At 45.6% G+C, this 25,130-nt stretch overlaps 1 protein-coding gene across 1 annotated transcript in view; it reads left to right on the top strand.

Moving 5' to 3' along the window:
• The window catches only part of CACNA2D3 (calcium voltage-gated channel auxiliary subunit alpha2delta 3), a 2,522,256-nt gene that overhangs the window by 2,136,958 nt on the left and 360,168 nt on the right, over positions 1 to 25,130 (top strand). The window contains exon 28 of the mRNA XM_078662383.1: positions 21,383 to 21,444. Within this exon, the coding sequence (XP_078518509.1) occupies positions 21,383 to 21,444 (62 nt within the window). The remainder of the gene's footprint in view (positions 1 to 21,382; positions 21,445 to 25,130) is intronic.

The following is a 25,130-nucleotide window of genomic DNA, read 5'->3' as shown; positions in this document are numbered from 1 at the left end:
CCCACCAATGTCCAGGTCCTGTGCTGCCTGCACCTCCTGGCCTCTGGAAGCTTCCAGGGGATAGTTGCATATGCAGGGGGGATCTCTCACAGCGCACTGTCACGCTGCCTACAGAGTTTCCTGGACGCCATGCTGACCCGGATACACCACTACATAAACTTCTCAACCACCCAACAGGACTTAAACCAAACAAAGCTTGACTTCTATAACACCGCGCAATTCCCCGATGTAATTGATTGCATTGACTGTACCCACATCCACATCTGCCCACCTGCTGAGACAGAATACATGTACTGGAACCGCAAGTCCTACCACTCACTCAACATCCAGATGGTCTGAAATGCAAAGACAATCATCACCGACATAGTGGCCCAATACCCGGGGAGCACGCATGATTCGTTCATCTTCAGGCACAGCGGCATACACACCCGCTTGGCCAGGGGTGACTTTGGCGAAGGACATCTCCTAGGTAAGTACACATGCCCACATACAGTATGTCCAGACCATGTAGCTGCGCATAACAGGCACTGACCCTCTGCTCCTATCCTTCAGATGACAGCGCCTACGGCCTCCGTGAGTACCTCCTCACCCCATACCTCAACCCTGCTACACCACAGGAACGGTGTTACAATCCTGCGCACATTCACCCAGGAAATGTCATTGAACGGACATTTGGGATGTTAAAGAGCCGATTCCGCATTTTACATAAGACTGGTGGGGCCCTCAAATACCAGTCTGAGGTCTGCTGCCGCATCGTTGCTGTGTGTGCCATACTCCACAATATTGCTACCAAGCGGAGGATACCTCTGGTATGGAGGATACTCTGGTATCTGGTATTGATCTCTGGTAGTGAGTCGGAGGGGGACAACTGGTCACCTGCACATGTGCATCATGCACGCGGGGAGAATCCTGCTGAAGGACACAGGCGCCGCAACAACATCACACTGAACTATTTCTAGTGCACCCCTACCCCTCACACAACACTGCACTCATGCATGCCACATGAAATAATGACATGAGTAAGATTTGCGTTTAAAATAAATTCTTGTAATTTTTTTAACAAGATCTATAACTTTTTGGTTGTTCAAACAACATAACTACTGTATTGCGTAATACAGCCTCATGAATGCAGAGAAGGCTTGCTTGGTACATCAGCATGGCACTGCTGCTAATGTTCAGTCATTCACTGGCGCCTCCTCCCGGACGCACCCTGTCACCGCTCCAAATCCACGTCGGCAGTGTTCGGCCGTGATGCTGAACTGGGCCTGGTACTGCGCCGCTGTTCTGGTACCACCGGCACAGACAGGCTGCTCAGGCTGGATGTGCCCTCACTGGCATCATCACCCCCCCCTGATTGCCCATGGCCACACACCTGTTGATTTTGGACTGCGGTTGTGACCTGCTCCAGGGCCCTTGCAACATCCTGGCAGCATTGCACCATTTGGATTTGCATTGCCAGGGACTGGCGTAACAGTTGGGATGTTGCATTCCTGATCAGGTGGTTCGACCTGGTATATCCTGGTGGCTGGGTCAGCAGCTGGCGGTGGCGGCAGCGGGTGATGTCCTGCTGCGACACCAACAGTTGGCTGTTCTCCTTAACTGCAGCCGTTAACTCCTGCACACTTTTGGTGAGCTGGTTGACATTGCGTGCAGTCTTGTACAGCTCCATGTGCTGTGCCTGCTTGTGGTGCACAGCTAGCATCCGGCGTTCGTAGCTCTGGATCTTGGGGATGTTGCCCCCTGTCTGCTCGTGTGGCCACGTTGCGCTGCTGCCTCAACCGGCCGCTTGACTGCAACCGCACAGTGGCTGTATGGCGTGTCTGCCTCCTGGGTGGTGGTGTGGCCTGTTCCACTGCCATGCGTGAGGCCTGGGGTGGTTGCACTCCTCCTGTGGCTGCAGAGGTGCCCCTGTCCGCATGGGGAGGTGGTGGTACTGGTGCAGGTGTGTGTGACGGTCCAGGTTGGGGGGCAGGATGGCTCTCTCCCTCCGTCTCCTCTGGGGTCTCCTCAATATGGAGTGCCTCGCTGTCTGTGGTCTCTGCTTCTGCAGCACCTGTGATGTAAACGGGTGCATGATTAATGATATGAATCTTGCACATGGGATGTTGCAACATGCATGCAGGCTTGCATTCCCTGAATGGCTTTAGGGATATGTGTCACTTGACAATTCTGGCTGTGTGTGGCTGTCAGGGAACTATTGTCACACTACAGGTCCCACAATGCAATAGGGCATTTCTGATGTGCATGGACTCCATTACTAGGGTTATCAAATGGCTAGCTCTGGGGGCATGGGCATTGTTAGGGGACGGGGTCGCAGTTGCATGGCTCTTACTTTGGGATTGTTGTGTGGGTCGGGAGGTGTCCAGCTGAGTGACCCCCACGCAGCCTGCAGGGTTGATGGTATCCTCAACAAGGTCCTCGAGTGGTGTGTTGGCCGCAACTGTGGGGTCTCCTCCTCCCGTGGCCCGTTGCTCCCCCAGCCTCTCTGCTATGCGCTCCTTGGAACGGCCTCTGAGGTCATACTATCTCTTTTTTAGGTCATCGATTGACCGCTGGGTCACTCCTACGGCGTTTACCTTCACCCTGATGTGCATCCAAATGCGCCTTTTGTCAGCCTCAGGCACTTCCTGGATAGCTTCCTAAAAAGCCTATCATGGTCCTTGCTGACTCCCTCAATCAGATACTCCAGCTCCTGTCAGGAAAATTTTATTTTTCTTTTCCTGCCAGTTTCACTGGATCCTGCTGCATCCTGGGACATTCTGGAGATGGATATATGTTCTGTTGTGGGGCTGCAGGGTGTGTCTGCTAGAGCTCAGTGCTGTGCCTCCTCCTCTCTCCAGCTCTGTGTTCAGAATGACTAAGGGAACTGCCTACTTCCTGGTTGTAATGTCATCATTGTGCTCAAAATGCGACTTCCCGTTTTTGCGATCTCGCAATTTGCGAGATCGCAATTTGCGATTTCGGTAATTGCAAAATCGCAATTTCAACTTGGAAAAACAGGAGATTCTGCGATTTTTGTGCGATTTTGCGAAATTCGCATTCGGCGATTGCGGACGATTGCGAATCGCATTTTTGGGACGCATTTTTTGATGCATCCCATTCTGCGAATTCCAATTTGCAATTCGGTATTTTTCGCAAATTGGAATTCGCAGAATAGGTGCTTGATGCATTTGGGGTTTGTATATTAAGCGTAACACAAAATTCCAGAAGTTATGTGAATTACACTAGCATAATTAAAACTTCTGCTGGGCTTACATTGAAGTGGTATATGTAAGCTGATATATAAGAGGAACTCATTCATATTAACCAGAATTGGTCATTCCTTCAGTCACTGCTTTGCAGATTGATCCCAATGGCATTAGCAAACCTAGCACAGCTGCTTATTCTTTTCTAAATAGCCTGTTGAATCCAGAAGTGAGGACCTGAACTATCATTTTGGCTGACAAAGATGTCTCTGTAAAATTTGGACTACTTATTTTTTAAATAATTTTCTGTAGTAGATTTGATATTAATGGTATTTCGATCTTATCCTTTCTTATAAAGACACACGAAAGTAAAATATTAAACCTGAACAGGCTTTCTTCTTGATCCCTCAATTTTAGGAACATTAGATACATTTTAGTTGGGGATGTGGTAATGCAAAATGGGATGCTGTGCGCGCTACGAATTTCATTTTATTAATTAAATTGTGTACTTACCTGAAATTATCCATATGCCAGTTTTTAGCACCCTCCACCATACCCCTCCCCCTCCCCGCCTCCCTGCCCCACCATAACTCCCTCCATGGGCCACGGCTGCCTGTAGTAATTTGCTGACAAAAGACGCATGGAAAATGATTTCATATTTATTTATCTTACTCAAAAAAGAACATATCATCACAGGGCTGATGAACATAGAGAAGTGTTTTCATGTTGAACCAATCAGCTTTGTATTTTTCCAGTACTATTAGCGGTCCTGAGTCCTTAACGTATTTGCATCACTAGCCACTATTATCCTTCACTGGTACACTGAGTGACTAAACTAAAGTGACAGTGGCTAAAAATTATTAGACGGTTAGTGACAAAGTATAACATGGGGCTCAGATTCACAAAAGTGGCCTGTTTGATAGTATTTCAGTTTAAAAATGGTTCCTTGGCATCAGTGGCCAAATCTCATCACTGATTCAATAATAAGCGTGATTCAGTGACATTAATGACTTTGCCTTGGGGTGACTCAATGTTATCATTGGCTCAGTACTTATAGGATTTCAATAGTAACACTGGATCAGTACTAAAAGCTGCACATCATTGCCTTATTTATGTATCCTGAGAGGTTTATTGTTATGAACTGCCTAATATAAGTGGTGGCTAAGAATGATCAATTATTTACCACAAACAGTGGTTCTAAATACTTTACTGCACCTTATTATTAGTGTGTCGGAATCACCAGCAGCTCAGCATCACTGTTAGAAATGGCGGTTTTGGTTGACACAGGTAGGCACCTAAGCCAAGCAGAACCTACCACACTAGTCAGTTAAACACCTAAGATAACCCCTGCTCACCCCCTTGGTAGCTTGGCAAAGAGCAGTCAGGTTTCTCCCAGAGGCAATGTGTAAAGTATTTGTGCACACACACGCACACAGTATCACAATGAAAGCACTATAAAAGGACTCTACACCTGTTTAGAAAAAGAACCAATATTTATCTGAATAAAACAATACGGCATTGGCAGCGATGTTTTGGTTCCTTAGACAGTACAGGATCAATGAGGTCGAGAGGTCACACGCATCTGAGATCGAATCCGCAGTGTCGTGGTTGAAGCACTGGAGCCAGCTGGCCTGGGGCTGCAGTGCAAATTGTGCTTTTCACGAGCTGTGCCCTCAGCTCTGATGCAGACAGTGGCGCGGCATGGCGTCAGTGAGAGCGCTGTCGCTGGGAAGTCGCTGCTGTTTTGTAAGTTGGTTGATTAGTTGATGTCGCTGGCAACACCAGGGATGGGTTGTAAGTCAGGGTGGTGTGTCATGCTCTTCACGATCGGTGCCCTTGTCTCCGGTGCAGGCAGCGGCATAGCTGAATGGTATCGGGATAGAATTGCAGCATCAATCACATGGCTCCAAAGGCCCTAAGAACTGGATTTGGTGCCGCTTGAAAAGACAGGACTCCCAGCGGAGAAGTCCAGGTGCTGTTAGCAAGATGAAGGTGTAGTCTTTGATGGCTTTGAGACTTCTTCACAGGACATAAGCTCACAAAGCCCTTGGAGAACCTTGGAAGCAGGATGTAGAAAGCAACATTCAATCCTTTCACTCCCAATAAAGAATCAGCAACAGACCAGCACAGCAATGCACCCAGCAAAGTGGTAGTATCTCCGTGCAGCAATCTAGCTCTTCTTCCTGGCAGAATGTCCTCAACCCAGAAGTGTTCTGACTGAGTGTATGGTGTAAGAGGTCCTGTGTGTCTACCAATTTCAGCCTTTAAAGCAGGCATACTTCAAAGGATAGTCTTTGTAGTGCACACAATCCTTCCTTTCTCTGCCGTGCTGCAGACTCACTGCAAGGCGGTGGAGATGGCTTTGTGCAAGGTCATGTACAGCCCTTTTCAGGTATCACTGTTAACTCCTCCTACCACTCTAGCTTAGGAAGTCCCATCATCCTGGTGATTGGCCTTCAGGATGCAGGACACAACTCAACTCCCTTTGTGTGGTTGTCTAGAGTGAATGCACAAAAAGTACAACTGTCATCCTAACACCTTCTATTTAAAAAACAACTGCACTAAAAGATGTATTTTTAAATTGTGAGTCCAGAGACACCAAACTCCAATTTTCTATCAGCTCCCAATTGTCAGATACACCTGTAAGAGGTTACAAGGTAGCTCCAATACTATCCTATGAGAGAGATAGGCCTTGCTAAAGCTAAAACAAAGTTAGCAGTATTTCACTACCAGGATATATAAAGCACACCAGTACATGTCCTACCTTTTAGATACACTGTACCCTGCCCACTGGTCTGCCTTGGTTCTAACTTAGAGGTGACTTACATGTGAAATAAGGGAAGGTTTGGGCCTCACAGGTGTCCAACCTACCATCGTGGACTCAGCAAAATCTTTAGGCATAACACTTGACGCCAATCTCAACATGCAGCAGCATATCGGCAAGGCAACTAAGGGAGCGAACTTCCAAATCAATACCTTAAGGAAACTCAAACCCTTCCTCCCAGCCAAAGACTTCCAAACTGCAGTACAAGCACTAGTCATCCCTCGCATAGAATACGGCAGCATCGCCCTCTGCGGACTCCCCCTAACTACAACTGCACCCCTAAGAGCTTCTCTAAATGCTGCAGCGAGACTCGTCACTGGATCAAAAAAACACTCACATATTTCCCCTGACTTTAAATCCCTGAACTGGTTGCCTTTTGAAGCCAGAATTCATCTGAAAATCGCCTGTATGATGCAAAAGGCTGTACACCTGAACTCACCCGGCTACCTCACTCAGAAGCTGACAATTTCTGGCGGCTCTAGAACCACTAGAAGCACAAACCATCTTCTGCTGAAGCCTCGAAGATTGCAGAAGGAAAAAGCTTATAAACGGTCCTTCTCAGGAATGGCACCCAGGATCTGGAACTCACTCCCTCCTGAAACCAGGCTCATCTCCTCCACTACACTTTTTAAGAAAGAAGTAAAAGCTATCCTCATGGCTAAATACACTTGAACTACTATTTTTTTTTTTTGGCCCTGCGCCGATCTGTACTACTTGTTTGATCCTTTTGCTTATTTGTTTTACTTGTATTATCGACTTACCTGATTGTCTATGCTCCCTCTTATTTGTACTATTTATATTATTGACTTACATGTTTGACTATGCTCCCTCATGTGCCTACCCTACCTCACTTTTTACCTACAATTACGCTATGCCCAAATGCCTGTTATGCACTCTCCTGTTCTTACCCCCTGTCTTTGTAAAGCGCTGTGATATCTGCAAAGATCTTGTTCGCACTATATAAAACTTTCAAAATAAAATAAATAAATAAATAAAATGGCTGTTTAAAACTGCACGCACAGACACTGCAGTGGCAGGCCTGAGACATGTTTGCAGGGCTACTCATGTGGGTGGTACAATCAGTGCTACAGGCCCACTAGTAGCATTTGATTTACAGCACTGGACACACATGGTGCACTATACTAGGGGCTTACTAGTAAACCCAATATGCCAATCATGGAGAAATCAATTACCAATACATTTTAGGGAAAGAACATATGCACGTTAGCACGAGTTGACAGTGGTAAATTGTCCAGAGTCCTAAAGCCAACAAAGACATTCAGAAAAATAGGAAAAAGAAGACAAAAGGTTTATGAGTAACACACACCCCCCCAAAAAAAGAGGGAAGGTCCAACAATCACTAGTTGGTTTATTATTGTAACAAACCCAACATCTTAGGTATCCCATTGTTAACTGTGGCTTGGTGTCATTTGGAATTCAGCATCATCAAAAACTCAGAATAATGCATGGATCAGTAAAATGGCAATACATGGCCTGTTCTCATTCTAATGTGTCTTTAAGTTGTACCAATAGCCTAATCTGAACAACTTATTTTTCTAGCTCCTGAGATGTGTCAAGCGAGAGATGTCACATAGACTTTAGTATGAAACTAGGGTGGCACAGGGGATGCTGTGCACATTGGCTCTAGGGAGCAGGCTCTCCCATTAAGCAGGCTGAAGTTTGAGCTCCTTGCCTATCTGAATAAGCAAAGAGGATATAAGGCACGTAGTGGAGTTACCTGTACCTGAAGATTCTCATATGCTCATTGTACAGGATCCTCCACTGTCAAATGGAACTTTGGGTGTTGACTAAAAGTGTATAAAAGGAGCTAGCATCAGCAGTACATTCCAATTACGGTGAAAACTATGTGGCTCAACATTAAGGACAGAGAGGAGGGTGTCTAAACCTCAAGGGTTTATTAAAAAAATGTTGGCAGTTACAAATAACGATTTGTTAGTAAAGTCAATGTATCCAAAAGCAGTACACATCCATATAATTATGCAGTCAAATTTGTATATTATAAAGATGAGGATGCAAAATATAGCAAGATACAAAGCACAGAATCTACAATAAGGTTGGTTCCTTACAGGAATGTCCCTAATCTTATTAAAGCTTAGAAAGGAGCAAGCGAAAATTTAAAGAGGAAGATGTCACCATCAGCGAAACTAAGTTATGGGTCTCATAAGTAAAACCGTCATCCCTGCGTGAAGCTCAACTGCAGAGTTGAGAAAAGTCTTCTCTCAGTGAAGTCAAGACCGGATTTTCTAACCATTACAAATACTTAATACACAGTAGAAAGTTCTGGAAGATCTGTCCCACAGACTATGGATGGAGACAAAGTTCTCAGGGAGCAGGTAGACTCCCCAGGTTCCCCTCATCAAACAAAGAATGTACAGCTGTGCAGCCTTTAAGTTTGTAGCAGTCAGTCTTGCCTGGTACAGGGGGCTCTTTCCTATTCCCTCTTGTTACATATCCATGGCCAAGATGTAATTAGGCAAGCTAAATCTCGTAGTTCTCTACAATAAACAATGACTATATTCTTACTAATGAGAACTCCTCGCTCAGGCACCTGCCAAGGAGAGAAAACACTACACTTGCAATGCATTTATTAAAGAAACAACTCACTTGACTTAGGCTGAGGCCCAAATCCAGTCATCCAAGAGAATAACATTGGTAACCTACAAATACATTTAGCATAAGTAAACTCACTGATTACAATACTATTATTTCATGGGCTTTTACTACAGGTAAATGCAGCCACCTAACATCAATTGATTAATAGAATGCACACAGGTTAATATTGCTATTGAAAATGTTTAGATGTAAAGCACTATTGCAGGAAACGTTAAATTACACTGCACCAGGCATAACGTCTGCTCTCTGCCAGGAAAGTTCTCACTGAATTTCCATGTTATGGCAGAGATCCATGGCATTATCACTTGACAGAGACTCTTTGAGGAATGTATGTCCATAGTAACAGAATGACTTTCCGAAAACTAGAGGGGTGCACTGGTAGTGGAAAAAAACAATCACCGCCAGTCTGCACAAGTAGTCAGGCGAAACTGGATGTATAGTGTTAAAACCACCTTACGTCAAGTAACTGTTAGACCTGTAGGTGGTCTTCTGCCAAATCTTTTGCCTTCACCGCTCTTGTTGCTGGCCTTCGGACTCTGTGCACTTTACAAATGAGAATCAGTGCTACAGTGCATGTGCTCCCTCCTTAAAATGTGTTAACAGTGGCTTATCCATAATTGAGCAATTTAATTTACGTGTTAGCCCTTAGTAAAGTGGCTCTACAGGTACCCAGTGCCTGTAAATCATATGCTACTATTGGGCCTGCAGCACTGATTGTGCCACCCACTTAAGAAGCCTTTTAAACATGTCTCAGGTCTGCCATTGCAGCCTGGGTGTGCAGTTTTAAACTGCCATTTCAACTTGACAAAAGAAACCTTTTGCCAGGCGCAAACCCTTCTTTTTAATACATGTAAATGCCAGGTCAAGGAAGGTAGGAAGCTTGTGGACTTTAGTGGGAAACCTCTAGAATTCAAAGTAAGGCCAAGGTATAAATATTGGACCTCGGACACCAACTCTTCAGTACACTTCTGGACCTGTGGATACCCTGCCTGGAAAAAGGACTGTTGCGCTGCTGAAAGAACTACCACTCTGCTTGACTGCTGATATGAAGGAATGCTACCCTGCTGTTCTAACCAGCTACTGGTGCCCTCTTGCCTGGGAGAGAAGTATTGGACCTACAGCTGTTGAACCCATGACTCCAGAATGACTCCAAGGGCTAGTTGGCTAGCCTCCTTTCTAGAGCCTCAAGGACAAAAGGCTCCAACGACCTTCAACACAGCACTCGGACACTGTTATCTGTGAGTCCTTCCCTGACAGTGGTGCCAACCCAGTCCTGAACCCTTGGAATGTGCTCTGCCAGCTCATCTGTGGCTCCAATGGAACAGACACAGCTCCTCTGCTGCATGACATAATCTTGAGCTGAACCGATGCATCACCTCTGCTGCAGTGCAAGGACTACGCATCGACCTTGAAGACCACATCGGAACAAACACGTGTGCGAAGCTCTACCAATGCAGGCCCTCGCCTTGCAAATCTCTTGTCAACAGCATCCTCTGCGACAATGCAGGTCCTCGCATTGCAGCCTCACAGCTCTTCTGAACCGGCTCATTGCCTTGACTGTACGGCAAATCCTCAATGCTGCACTTCGCATTGCAAGCCCTCATCGACGGGATCCTCGACAATGAAGCAGGACCAAGCACCACAGCTTTCCAGCTCCTCGGAACTGACACATGGCCTCGACTGCAGGACACATACTTTGCACAGGACCTCCCAATGCTCCGCACCCAGGATGTAAGGAACTCTTGCTCAGAAAGCCTAGATGGCCCTGTAGCCACTACGCACTCCATCACGGTCAGCCTGAACTTGCGACTTTGTCCCTGTCCAGCGCAACCAGATATTCACAGTTGGTGCTTTGGACTTTTTGGCTCTATTTTCAATGAAATCTTTAAAATGGCATAAATCTGGTTCTACTGATTAGATTGTGTTGCACACATACTATTCACATTGTTTCTGTGTTAAGCTTGCCTGCTTTGTGCCAAGCTACCCAACTGTTGAGTACAGGTTAATTTAGGGGTTGGTTGTGACTTCACCCTGACAAGAATTGTGGTTCCTGCTTGAGTAGAGTGCACACCCCTCAGCAGTAACCCAATTTCTTACACTGGTGTTCAGCGGTGATGATTTGAACTTGTCTTTATGCAGTGTCGTACAGTAATTTTGTGTTACACTACCATCCAATAAAAATAATTCAAGATCAATTTAAGCCTTTTTCAATTCTCCTTAGTTTGCTGATTTGCTATTTTTCATTTTTTCTAAATTTAAGTTCTCTACCTTTTTGTCCTGTACCATGGAAGTGAAAAAGCTCAATGTGGACAACCTCAGAAGGGCTGAGTTGCAAAAACTCTGCAAGGAGAGGATGCTAAGAGTAAGAAAGAAGGCCACAATGCTGGACCTTCAGATTGCCCTCCTGGCCTATGAGAAATTCACTAGGAAAACAATGCCAGCCTGGAGACTCTGAGGATAAGAATCCTAATGTGGAGGATCATGATGAAGGGGTACTTGACTTGGGAATGGAAGATGACCTGGCTGTGTGCCCTAAGCAGGAGCTCCCAGAGGAGAGAGTTCCGGAGGGAGTTCCTCTAACCATAGAGATAGAGCTCAGTGTGAGGGCAGGCAGCAGTGTGTCTAATAAGAATTTGCTCACAGAGGAGTTGGCAGAGATTAAAGCAAGACAGAATCCAACAGCAATGCTGGGTGCTTAACTGTATGATTGAAGGTGACAAGTAGGTCCGCATACCCAAGGACATGGTGCTCACTATGTGGTGGGTGATGATATTTACAAATGGCTTGCTGCAAATGAGGTATCGCTGAGGGTGCACAAGATCCAAGAGGAGCACTCAGGGGTAGGTAGCTACCCACGCTAGCAGTTGATGACCAGCAAAGTGTGCACCCATGAAAGCCATCCTTGTTGCCATGCTCGGGCTGACCCCTGAGAAGTACCACCGCAGGTGCAGGGACAGCCACAAGCTTCCAAACTAGTCTTTGGGCAGACTTTTTAGATTGCTTTAGTAGGGCGCTGAATGGTTGGGTGAGGGACCACAAAAGTAATGATTATAATGGGCTGTACAACCTATTTCTGAGGGAGCACATGCTCAATGTTTGTTTTACAGTGCTGTGCCAACACCTGGTGGATAGCAAACTGACTGATCCCTGTTGGATAGCAAACTGACTGATCCCAGGAGGCATGCTGAGGAGGTGGACATCTGGTTCAGCACCGTGGGGTCCAAGAAGGCATCTGGGCGAGACTCCCAAAAGGGTGGCCAGGGTTCCCACCAGAAAAAGAGGGAGATAAAATAAATAGAGTTCTCACAAGGACCCCAAAATAGTTCAAAGGGAAACGGATCTCAATCCCACGCTGGCCACCAAAAAGAAGGTTTTGTGGACAAAAATAAGGGCTACGAGTGCTACCGGTATGGGCGCATCAAGGGAAATGATAAGATCTCCAAGAGGGCACAGTCTTCCCAGTGGTGGGCAGTCCCAGGGGCTGGCCAGTGTAGCACTTGGGGAAGAGATGATTCAGTCACTGTGGGGTGGGGGGCAGCTGAGGATACCTTAGTATCTCTAAATGATGGAGCGATGGTACCTAAGGCCCACATGCCTGGCAATACTTCCAAGTATAGGCAGAGGATCACCATCAATGAACAGAGGGTAGAGACGTGCGGTGTTTTTCTGTGTGTTACTGTTTGAAGTGCGGCACAAATAATTTACACATTGCCTATGTGTTAAGACTGACTGCTCTGTGTCAAGCTACCTGAGGTTTGAGCACAAGTTAATTTAGGATTTGCTTGTGACTTCACTATGACAATGATTGTAGTTCCTGCTTGAGTAGGGTTTTACACTCCTCAACCAGTAACACGATTTCTTATAGTAACTAGCAGCACTCTCACTGCTGCTGTTTTTGAATGACTGTTAGCATTGCCAGGATTGTATGAAACAGAAAAATGCAACCCTGGTAACAGTGCCCGGAACTTCTATGATATTAGATATTTTGCAGTTGGGCTTATAGCATAACGTAAAAGTGCCATCACTTGATACCTCAGTGAAAGAGCTACTGGCCAGAAAAGCCTGGAGAAAAAAACGGAGAGAGAGTGAAGTGGTTGGGGAGCTTCTCTCCATGTTTGGGGGACTGACGTATAAAAGCGTATAGAAAAACACACATAACAAATTAGTGAATCAAGAGATAATGGGAAATTAGGAAAAATAGAAGGAAATTAAACATTTGTTGAAATGACTGATTTGGAGGAGGGGTGTCATAACAAGGGTTACTAAATGTGCTTCCATGAGAAGAGAAGGCATAGTAAGAACTGCTCAGTAGACAGAGTTCAAGTTCAAGTTCTACAATTTGTATAGCGCACTGCTCACCCGGAGGGTCTCAAGGCGCTTGAGGGAGGGAGGAGTTTTACTTATCGAATATCCAAGTTTTTAGTTGCTTTCTGAAGGAGAGGTGGTTCTGTGTAAGGCGGAGGTGGGTGGGGAGGGAATTCCAGGTCTTGGCCGCTAAGTAGGAGAAGGATCTACCCCCCATGGTGGATCTGTGGATGCACGGAACTGCGGCGAGGGCTTGATTGGATGATCGTAGTTGGCGGGAGGGGGTGTAGAAGGAAAGTCAGTGTGTTGAGGCAGTCGGGTCCTAGGTCGTAGAGGGCTTTGTGCGCGTGGGTAAGGAGACGGAAAGTTATTCTCTTGTTGACAGGGAGCCAATGGAGGTCTTTCAGGTGGTCGGAGATGTGAGCTTGTCGAGGGATGTCTAAAATGAGTCTGGCTGAGGCGTTTTGGATGCGTTGGAGTTTTTTCTGTAGTTTAGTTGTGGTTCCGGCGTAGAGGGTGTTTCCGTAGTCCAGTCGGCTTGTGACCAGTGCGTGGGTGACCGTTTTTTTTTCGGTGGGGATCCAACGGAATATTTTTGTGATCATGCGTAGGATGTTGAAGCAAGATGATGAGACGGCGTTGACTTGTCTGGTCATCGAGAGGGAGGAGTCCATTATGAAGCCCAGGTTACGTGCGTGGTCCGTGGGACTGGGTGCGGTTCCCAGGACTGGTGGCCACCATGAGTCATCCCAGGCAGAAGGGGATGATCCTAAGATGAGGACTTCCGTTTTGTCCGAGTTTAGTTTAAGGCGGCTGTTCTTCATCCACTCGGCTACTTCTTTCATTCCTTCGTGTAAATTGGTTTTGGCGGTGTTTGGGTCTTTGGTGAGGGAGAGGATCAGCTGGGTGTCATCTGCGTAGGAGATGATGTTGAGGTTGTGATGGCGCGCAATGGATGCGATAGGGCTCATGTAGACGTTGAAGAGGGTGGGGCTGAGTGAAGATCCTTGTGGTACGCCGCAGATGACTTTGGTGGCCTCTGATTTGAATGGGGGGAGGCGGACGCTCTGGGTTCTTCCAGCGAGGAACGAGATGATCCAGTCCAGAGCTTTTCCTTGTATTCCAACGTTGCTGAGGCGTTGTATAAGGGTGCCGTGACAGACTGTGTCGAAGGCTGCAGAGAGGTCGAGTAGGATGAGGGCAACTGTTTCTCCGTTGTCCAGTAATGTTCGGATGTCGTCGGTTGCTGCGATGAGGGCGGTTTCGGTGCTGTGTTTGGCTCGGAAGCCGGACTGAGAAGGGTTGAGGGAATTGATGGATTCAAGGAAGGCTGCGAGCTGACTGTTGACGGCTTTCTCGATGACTTTGGCGGGGAATGGGAGGAGCAAGATGGGGCGGTAGTTCTTAAGTTCGGGGCGGTCAGCCTGGGGTTTCTTTAGAAGGGCACTGAGTTCGGCATGTTTCCAGTTTTCCGGGAAGGTAGCGGAGTTGAAGGAGCAGTTGATGACATCTCGGAGGTGGGGAGCGATGATGGAGTCTGCTTGGTTGGCGATCCTGAGTGGATTGAGTTAATCAGGCGGATGGTGTCTTCGGTGGTGATTGGGTTCCAGTCGCAAAGAATGTTGGAGAGCGGTTTAGGTTCGGGGGAGGGTGGAGTGGGTTGGTCTCCGGGCTGGTTTTCAAAGCTGTAATGTATTTCGGCGATTTTGTTGTGGAAGAATGAGGAAAGAGAGTCGCAGAGGTCTTGGGAGGGAGTGATGTTGTTGGTGTCGGCGGTGGGGTTAGTAAACTCTTTGACGATGTTGAATAGTTCCTTGCTGTTTTGGGTATTGTTGTCGAGTCGATCCTTGAATGCTGATTTCTTGGTCGATCGGATCAGTTGGTGGTGTTTGCGGGTGGCGTTCTTGAGGTTGGCTAAGTTGTCAGTGGTTGGGTTTTTTCTCCAGGTTTTCTCGAGAGTACGGCAGAGCTTCTTGGATTGCTTAAGGTCATTGTTGAACCAGGGGGCTTTTTTGTTACCTTGCTTGATTAAATGGTTTTTCAAGGGTGCTAGTTCGTCTGCGCTGTGGGTGATCCATTGTGTGAGGTTGGTGGCTGCTTGGTTTGGGTCCGATAATTTGGGAGGGGGTTTTGGTGAAGCGATGTGATGAGCTGGTCGGTGGTGATTTTGTTCCAGTTTCTTCGAGGAATGGGTTGTGGGGGGTTGTGGGTTGTGGTCTTATTGTTGTTGAAGTGAACGCAGCTGTGGTCCGTCCAATGGAGAGCTGTGGTGTGGTCGAAGGAGATGTGCTTGCTGGAGGTGAAGATTGGGTCGAGCGTGTGTCCGGCAAGGTGGGTGGGGGTGTCAACAAGTTGTTTTAGTCCGAGATTGGCCAGGTTGTCTAGGAGGGTGGTCGTTGTTCTTTTCCAGGTGGAAGTTGAGGTCTCCCAGTAGAATGTAGTTCTCGGAGGGGAGGGCATGTGGGCTGATGAAGTCAGTGATGTCTTCGCTGAATTGTGTGCGGGGTCCTGGTGGTCTGTAGATGAGGGTGCCTCTGAGTGTGGTTTTGGGGTCGGTGTGGATTTGGAAGTGAAGGTGTTCGGCGGAAGCGAGGTTATCGTCGGAGCTGGTCGTGATGCGGATGGTGTTCTTATGGACGATGGCGATGCCTAATCCTGTTTGGTTGGTGCGATCTTTACGGATGATCTTGTAGGCGTCCGGGATGGCTATGGTGATGTCGGGTGCTGAAGAGGCGTTCATCCATGTTTCTGTAAGGAAGGCGACGTCCGGCGATGTGGTGTCTAGTAGGTTCCAGAGTTCAATGGAGTGTCTGTGGACAGAGCGGGTATTGAGCAGGATGAACTTTAGGTGGTTAGTGTCGGAGCTCTGTTTGGAGTTTGTGGATTTGGTGTGGGTCCTGATGCTGCAGAACTTGCAGGAATGGCAGGAGAAGGGTCCATGGGTGCGTTCGGGAGCGGCTTGGAAGCAGTTTGGGAGTCGGCCGGGGTTAAGGGCTGAGAGGGTTGCGGCGTTGTATGTTATGCGGGCGGGATGTGTTTTGTGGGGGCCAGGGGGTCTGGCGCTGGGCGCGGTCCAGGCGCGGACGGGCGTAGACGGGCTTACATTTGGCGCGCCTTCGGCGCGCATGGAGCGCAACAGCTGCGCTTGAACGCTGTGCGCAAAAGCATCTGTCGTATGTGGGTGGTGGAGGGGGGAGGGGCGAAGGAGGAGCAGCTGGGAGGCGGGTGCGGGGCGGAGATCCGGGCTGGGGGGCACAACAACAAAATGGCACCGAGCCAAAGCGGAACAGGACTGGGGCACAAACCGAAACAACGCAATGCAATGGTACAATCAGACACAGATAAAAACAGCACAACAGATGAAAACAGCACAATTGTAAAAGCGCACTTTGCAATCTAGCGCTACGATATGTTTCAGAAAGCAATTAATAAGTCCACAATCAGGCAATCTAGCGCTGCGGTCTCAATTGAATTAATCTATTTGGCAGAAGCGCTTGTGGGAGCAAGGCAAGGTAGCGTGTTGCAGTCTGGCGGTAAAGCGCTTCGATACCAGGCGGTCAGACAGAGCCGGGAGCAGTGTGAGGAGCAACCGAGTCTGAAAGGATCAGGACGGTCACAGCGTGGCTATGGGAGCGCAGGGCTTACAGTATCAGTGGGAGGGAGGAGCAGCTGGGAGGCGGGTGCGGGGCGGAGATCCGGGCCGGGGGGCACAACAACAACAACAAAATGGCAGCGAGCCAAAGCGGAACAGGACTGGGGCACAAACCGAAACAACGCAATGCAATGGTACAATCAGACACAGATGAAAACAGCACAACAGATGAAAACAGCACAATTGTAAAAGCGCACTTTGGCAATCTAGCGCTACGATATGTTTCAGAAAGCAATTAATAAGTCCACAATCAGGCAATCTAGCGCTGCGATCTCAATTGAATTAATCTATTTGGCAGAAGTGCTTGTGGGAGCAAGGCAAGGTAGCGTGTTGCAGTCTGGCGGTAAAGCGCTACGATACCAGGCGGTCAGGCAGAGCCGGGAGCAGTGTGAGGAGCGACCGCATCTGAAAGGATCAGGACGGTCACAGGATAGGACAGAGAACGTGCAGGATGTATATGCATAACTGAAGAATGAAATAAAACTGAACAGTGAGGAAAAAACATCGAAATTGGGAATTAACTGAAAAAAATGGGGTGGAAAAGTTAAAGTAAGTGCTGGCAGTTTCAACTGGAAGACAGGAAGAAGAGGAATCAATAGAAGACAAAATAATGAGAGCAGGACATGCCATTTTGGCCTATCTCCTCCTATTGCACTGTTTAGGAATTGACGATTTTCTCCTGGTGCTAGTGTGATTAATTGTATCTGCTTATTTATAATGTACCTTTCAATCATTATTTTTGCATCCCTCAGTTCTACTCGGCGCATACGACACATTCATGTGAGCCTGAACAAAAGCTTGTTATTGGTACTTTAGCAGACTGTGAGGTACCACCTTATTTCATAAGCCCTCCTACAGAATTGTGTTTTAATATTTTATTTAGCACCACTTTAAGTGTAAATATACTGTACAATACACCACTAAGCCCTACTGTTTTGATCAGGCAGCTCGTGAGCTATTGGTAGCCTTCAAATGACCTATGAGTAGCTCTCCTGTGTGCAGCTTATTAATATATACAACATTTAAAAAGCATGTATTCATGACAAATACGTCTATATTTTCTAAACTTATAAAATGATGTTTGGAGAAAATTTCGTTACATTTCCAAAATATATAGACAGTTGATATTGGACTGATAAATCATGTGGCATTGGGAAGACTTATTACTAATATTACTTTGGTGCCAAGGGCATTTTGGCTATGGTCGTTATGTATTATCCACGTGGAGGCATTTGACTATGACAAATCGTTTTTTGTGTTATTGCGAGGTACCAAGCCTGATGAATGGAGGTGGTCACTGCTCAGATCTTGCATATGGTGGCAACTAATGCAATATTGTCTGATGTGGTCATTATTACAACACAAATAATATTAGCAGCTCAGGATTATTTTCATTGAATGTAAGTAGCTCTTATTTCAGAATAGGTTGGACACCCCTCATTTAGATCATTGGCAAGGAAGGTAGGCAGTCAATCTTTGGAATGCCAGTACTGGCTTGGTGGGTGTGGGTCTGTTACTGGTGGGCGAGGAGACCTACCTTGAGTAAAAACAAATCATGTCCTTTCAAATGGCTAATGTGGTACTTTAGTTCACATTTTATCATGCTAAGCGCTATTTTAATTATCAAGCATGTGTGCCAATCTGTTTTACATGTTGCTGATTGCAAGGAAAGAGCAGACAAATGTTTTCCACTACTTTTAGAATTTAAATTGAGTGGGCATATTTTGATGGTGAAAGTGAAGCGGGCGCTTACAACAGGTTTGGGAGCAAACACATTTATTTCTACGTTCCTTCTGCTGCTTTGAGAAACAGGAAATGTTTTCTCTGTTATTGTAATGACAGGTAGGTACTTGTGTGGGTTTGTCTTTCTTGTGCACGCATAGTAATCCTACATTCTTAGACAAGTATATATGTAGGGGTTACCTGAGTATTCCTTGAATTTACTATTTCCGTATTCCTATTGGTGTATTTGTGACTTTCCCATTACACTTTCCCTTTCACTATTAAAATGTGTATCCAGCAGCACAAGTCAGAGCAAGCGAAGACACAAAAAAGATTGTTTAGTACCAATAGAAGTTATTCATATTGGTTTACCTGCTCTCCCCCAGCCAAGCCTTAATGACACAAACTGTAAATATAATTATTGCTAAATTTGGTAAAACACTAAGACCCTCATTACAATGGCGGTCGAACTAGCATCTGAACGCCATTGGCACGGGCAAGAGTCCATCTGGCAATAATTCGGTTGTCCCACCTGCCCGATTGTAATCCGACTGTGGTGCAGGTGATCGGAAAGTGCCTTTTCCTACAGTGGCCCAGGAAAAGTACAGCAGCACAAGCCGCAGTTGGAAAGTACCACTTTGTGCACATCCATGCACCATGTGCCAGGCACCATATGGTGTCTTGCACAGAGTGCATGGAAGTATGGGGTAGCACGACATTTGTCCCCAGGCCACTTAGCAGTAGTCCACAGGGGACAGGGCCCTGCTTGTGGCCCCCAAAGTCCCTTTCCGGCTGCCTTTTTATTGCGGCCGGACCACCATGAAAAGGCAGTCGTAATTGGACATCCTAATCCCTAATGCAGTGTCTGCGCAGACACCACCTCCATTTAGGGATAGGAGTCCGACCGCCACCCCGACGGGACCCTAGATCCTGTCGGAGGCAGTGGTCTTCCCCCCAACAGCAGATGGTCCAACTGCCGGTATCATAATCTGACCGTCAGACAGAAGAGCTGTCAGTCAGTTGGACCGACACCGACAGGCTTTCAGTGGCGGTCCAACCGACATCCAAATAAGGCCCTGAATGTTGTTAAACCTATAGTATCACTACTACCGCTACAACTACTACTGCTACTAACACTATAGTAATAATAACAATACAAATAATGATAACAGTAGTAATAGAGAGAGTTAAAAGGCACCCCTTCCACAAGCTGTTGCCCAAGAGATGTTTGTAGTTGGCTATGAATTGACAGCATTAGTGCAACCTAGGAAAGAAGTTTTGTTTACATATTCGCAACCTAATCAGAACTGTAAATACTCTGGTACATGCCATGTGTCATACACACTGAAGCTGATGTTCAATGACAATATGTTGTATATTAGGTGAGGGAAAACTGTTGCTGATCATTGTTCAAGCTCAACCCAAATAGGAACTCTAGACTGTGCTCTCAACATCATGATGAGTAGCCACTATTCATGCTTTATGGTTTATGTTGTACGTCAGTACCAACTGAGGTAGGATGACTGACCGATAAGAATAGGTAAAAGAGCTGCACTTCCAGGGACATACACATGGTCCTAAAAAAACAACAGGACCCTGTAGGTCTTTTTTCCCCAAGGGCTGAAACATGTTGATGCGGATAAGGGTGTAGGTCCATAATATTCAGTTAGCACCGCACATATATTTTTTATCCATACCACAAACATTCATTATTAAAAGTGGTATTTTTATAATTTAGAATATCTCACAGTCATCCCTGGAAAATTGTTCAACCCATCCTGGTTTGTCGGGACCAAGATGCAACCAGGTGATGAAGCATGCCAATACTATAGTCGGGGAGGATCTATAAACAAAAACCCAATTGTTTGTGTACACATAGGTCAACTGCCATATGCTTTGCCGTGACTTATATCTTGAGTCTACAGGCAGCATGGTTATAGGCAGTGTTTATTATCAGGTTAAAGAGACATTATCCTATAGTCCTGAATTTCTCTCTACCCTTCCTATCTAACAAATGCCTGGTTACATTTGGGGTTGGTAAATGTGATCATTGTTTATGTGCACAATAGCATTAAGCACACAACTAATGGCTACAATGCAATTCAGCTAGTAGCTTGTGGGTACAAGGTAATTCACCAAGTAGCTCAAGCTTCATGGGAGGTTATTCTTGTGGAAAATGTTTATTGCCCTTGAGTAATTTGTCTATCATAATATTGCCCACAATTTGTCCATGAATGCTTAGCCCTAAATGGTTCAGTACATAATAATGAGCTAATGTTCACTGTGTGCTGTCTATATTTGCAGATGCATTTTTAAAGAATGTTCACAACATATACATTTCGTACACTGGCTGACAAAAGCACATAATATAAGCTTGTCACATATTGCACAATTTATCAATCCCTTGCTTTTCAACACAAATAAATCTTCTTTTTTATGAAACATCGACATTGTGAAAAATGTCCTTTCTTCTGTCCTCCAAGTATGTAGCAGTGTTTTCTATGCCTCTTCCTCCCGTGACCAAGCATTGAGAGAGCAAGTTTGATCTAACTATTCCCTTTTTAAAGTAGTTTTGTTGTCCAGACCAACTGCCTTTCCACAGTCTTCTGCAGGGGTATGATATTTGCTACTTGCAGGAGCCATATAACACTGGCTGTTGGTAATGTTGTGTGTGACTGGTAGCACCTACTGCTAGTGAGGTTCTAAAAGCTGTCTAGACTTCCTTTATGTAAGAAATGTCCAAGATCTGACAGTGTTTGAGAAATGTAAAAAAGGCATATCAAGTGAAATAAATTGAGAGAGCAATGCAAGTAAGCTTCAGTCTAGCCAACATGGATTTCGATGACTGTTCATTATCTTTTATGTTCTATTTCTTGACATATCCTCAACATCTGCACTTAGCTCTAGTATTTAAATTTGAACACATTTATTTTTCACTGCTAAAAAATGCATTTATCAGACAGTCAAAACTGATCCCATTGCCAATCAGCCACAGCGCCACTGCCACAAAAATGTCACAAACAGCATTATTTATAACCTGTTTTTGTCTTTTCTTTGTAGCCGTGGGCATTCAAATGAAACTTGAATTCTTCCAAAGGAAGTTTTGGACTGCCAGCAGACAGGTACATATTTCTGATAATACATTCAAATTTGATCACTATGTTATATGCACAATTTCCACATCATGCTTCCTGTTCTTGAAAGTACAGTCTAGTCCACTTTCTAATTTTGCCTTTGGTTTCCCTCAAAAATTGAATCTTGTGCACTAACAAACATCTACCAAATGCACCAAAAATGTATAGTAAAAATGTACAGCCATGGTCCATCACAAGATGGCAGAAAGACCTGTTATCCAAATACTGGTAGGTATCAACACAACGGAGTAATAACCAACCCACAGAAGTTGGAGCTGATGGTTCCAATGTCTGAAGGCATGATCTAGGAAGAGTGGCAAGCCCAGCTTCCCAAATGAATGATCACAACTTCAGAATGATTATGTTTTCTGTCTGTCTGGTTTAACATGAGGGCCCTGAAAAGTTGATCATGTCACATTTATTCAGTTTTTTATTGCTTGCATCATGTACTATGAGGCTTCCATACTTTTCCTTTCTTTGTAACAAGCCTTATTTGAATGTCAACAGTTCATTTCCTGCAGGTTCCCCCTGCATGTCTATGGAACATGTCTAGTCAATGCAACAATAATGATTGCTCCAGGTTCAGAGGGCGTCTTTAGTCACCAATTAAGCAACCTAAGAGGTCTTTAATAATGGCTATATATTTATAACGTTAATTTACCCCACGGAGCACACTTACATGCCCACAATATATATGAGGACAGGTATTATTGTGATCCATGGGCCACGTGTACAAATGTTACCTACTCTTGAAAATGAAACTTACATGTTTAACAAGATGCGTTTCTCAGAAAAAAAGATTGGTTTATTTAAAACCTTGGCAGGCCAACATGCTTGTGATAGGGATCATTCTTAATGAGTCACAAACAGGCACCTACCTCATTAACATTCATGAGGTAGGTCGATTTGAGACCCACTGGGAATCACTATTTTAAAATGTAAAGTTCAGTGTATTAAGAATACGCAATACCAAATAGCAATTCGGTAGAAATTGCTATTTGGACATGATTACATCAAACTTTCTTTTGAGAAATGGTCCTGGGAATTAGAACACACTGCCCCTCTCGCCGATCCCGATCCTCTGAAAGCTGACACGAATTTCACCAAGTGGCTGACTAACACCCTTGATGCGGTAGCACCCAAGAAAAATTTGAAGAAAAAAAGCAAAATTTCTCCATGGTACTCCCAAGATCTTAGAGACTTAAGAAAAATTTGCAAGTAGCTGGAGCGGAGATGGAGAAAAGACTGGGCCCCCCTCAATACAGAGAAATACAGAACAGCCATGAGGACTTATAAATCAGCTCGGAAAACAGCCCAAGCTTCCTTCTTCGAAGAGAAAATTAGAACTGCCTCCAACTCGTCTCGAGAAACATACAAAATAGTAAAAGAGCTACTCAAAATATCCAACCCCCCGCTGGTGCTGGACACCTCGGACACCAGATGCAATTAATCAGCAGTTTTTTTTGAGAGCAAGATAAAAAACATCCTACAATCCCTACCACCAAAATCAGATAGTTACGCCCCTGCGGATCCTACTACCGCAAACACAGGCCCCACTCTGGACTCCTTCAACCAGATTTCCAAAGAAGGCTTTCTAACCACTCTAACCGCCATGAAAAGTGGATCCCCTAATGATCCGGCTCCCATGTACATCCTTCAGCATGTGGGACCTACCATCTCGCCTTTGGCCACAGACCTTATTAATGCCTCACTGGACGAAGGAGTGGTTCCCCCTAGTTGGAAACAGGCAGTAGTAAAAGCACTGCTGAAGAAACCAGGACTTGATCCCCATGACTTTGCAAACCTCCGACCAATTTCTCTCTTGCCAGGTCTTAGTAAAATCACTGAGAAAACTGTAAACCAACAACTCTCGACCTTCTTAGAAACCAACAATCTGCTCCGCCCCTCTCAAACCGGGTACTGCCCGGGTCAGGGGACTAAGACTGCCCTTCTAACTGTGGTCGAGGAAGCAAGGTGCATCCTGGATTCGGGAGGATCGGCTTTGCTGATCCTCCTGGATCTAAGCGCTGCATTCGATACTGTAGACCATAAGATCCTGATCCAGCGCCTTTTCAACTTAGGGGTAAGAAGCACCGCACTGCGATGGCTCACATCCTTTTTGAAGGACAGAACCTTCCAGGTGTGTGAGGGGAATGCGCGCTCCAAGCCTTTCCCCCTCCAGTATGGGGTACCTCAGGGCTCTTCACTGAGCCCTACCTTATTTAACATTTATATTGCCCCCCTGGAGGATGTTGTCACTCCCTTTGGGATTAAAGTTGTCACCTACGCTGACGACACCCAAATGGTCGTCTCACTCTCCCTGGAAAAGGACAACCTCAAAAAGCTGCATAACTGCCTCTCAGGAATCCATAACTGGATGTGTGATTTGCGACTTAAATTAAATGGCATAAAAACAGAGCTGATGCTTCTGGGCCAGCGAATGACATCCCTTCCCACCTCCATATGGCCCCTGTGTCTAGGGGATCTCCCACAACCAAAGAAGGAACTTAAAAGCCTAAGGTTCTGGCTGGAGCAAGATCTCTCCATGAAAACACAGGCCAAAAAGACGGCTGGCACCTGTGTGGGTCTACTCCACTCAGCCCGGAAGATCCTCCCCCTACTTCCGACACAATCCCGAAAGCTGCTCATCCAGGGTCTTATCTTAGCTAGATTAGACTACAGTAACGCCCTTTTTATGGCCGCGCCAGAATCCACCATTAATATCCTTCAGCGCATCCAAAACGCAGCAGCTAGGCTGCTGACAGGCACCTCCCGGAGAACATCGGCTAAACCAGCACTCAGAGCTCTTCACTGGTTGCCTATCCGGGAAAGGATCACATTTAAGGCTCTGTGTATCACCCACAGATCCCTCCAGGGCAAAGGGCCCCCTATGCTTGGGAAAATGCTCTATCCCTACAAAACTACCAGGTCCCTGCGCTCATCCCAAGGTAACCTGGCCACTGTTCATAGAGTTAGGAAGGCCCGCACAGGAGGGCGACGTTTTTCGGTTACCGCAGCAACCCTGTGGAATTCCCTGCCAACTTGTCTTCGATCCGAATCGACCTACATGAAGTTTCGTAAACTCCTCAAGACACATCTTTTCCCACAATAGCCATAAATTTTCCCTTCATCCTTCTGACCCTCCCCTCAGACTTCCACTGCACTCTCAGCGCTGGGACGCTCCCGGACAGCCATGCGCTTTATAAATCTTTTTTCATTTCATTTCATTCATTCATTTCATTATTCTTAATATTCCTTTATCTGGCTCTATGTCCTCTGCAGTAAAGTTAAACCTGTAAAGAGAACAACAGTATTCAGTACAAAATATCAAGATGCAGAAATATAGAATTTTTAATATGGTGATCCACAAATATTGTGATGCAAGAATATCGTTGACCGGAATATGGATTTTATAATGTAAGTCATATCGATAAAATATCTATGTTGTTAATATTCTCTACAAAAATATCATTCTAAATGATATAGTTTTTTATTTATTTTTATATATTCAAGTATATGTTTTAATTGTATATGTTATAATTTGTTTGTATAATTATTGAAATGTTTTTTAATTTAGTTTGTAAAATTTTAGTTGTTTTAAATTTAATGTAATAGTTTATTGTAATTTGTAGAGGAATGTGGGTTTTGGGGTTTGTAGGGGAACAGGGTGCGAA

This window comes from Lissotriton helveticus, chromosome 9 (genome assembly GCF_964261635.1).
Source record: "Lissotriton helveticus chromosome 9, aLisHel1.1, whole genome shotgun sequence".
NCBI classification, from domain to species: Eukaryota; Metazoa; Chordata; class Amphibia; order Caudata; family Salamandridae; genus Lissotriton; species Lissotriton helveticus.
This window is presented reverse-complemented; position numbering and strand designations above follow the sequence as displayed.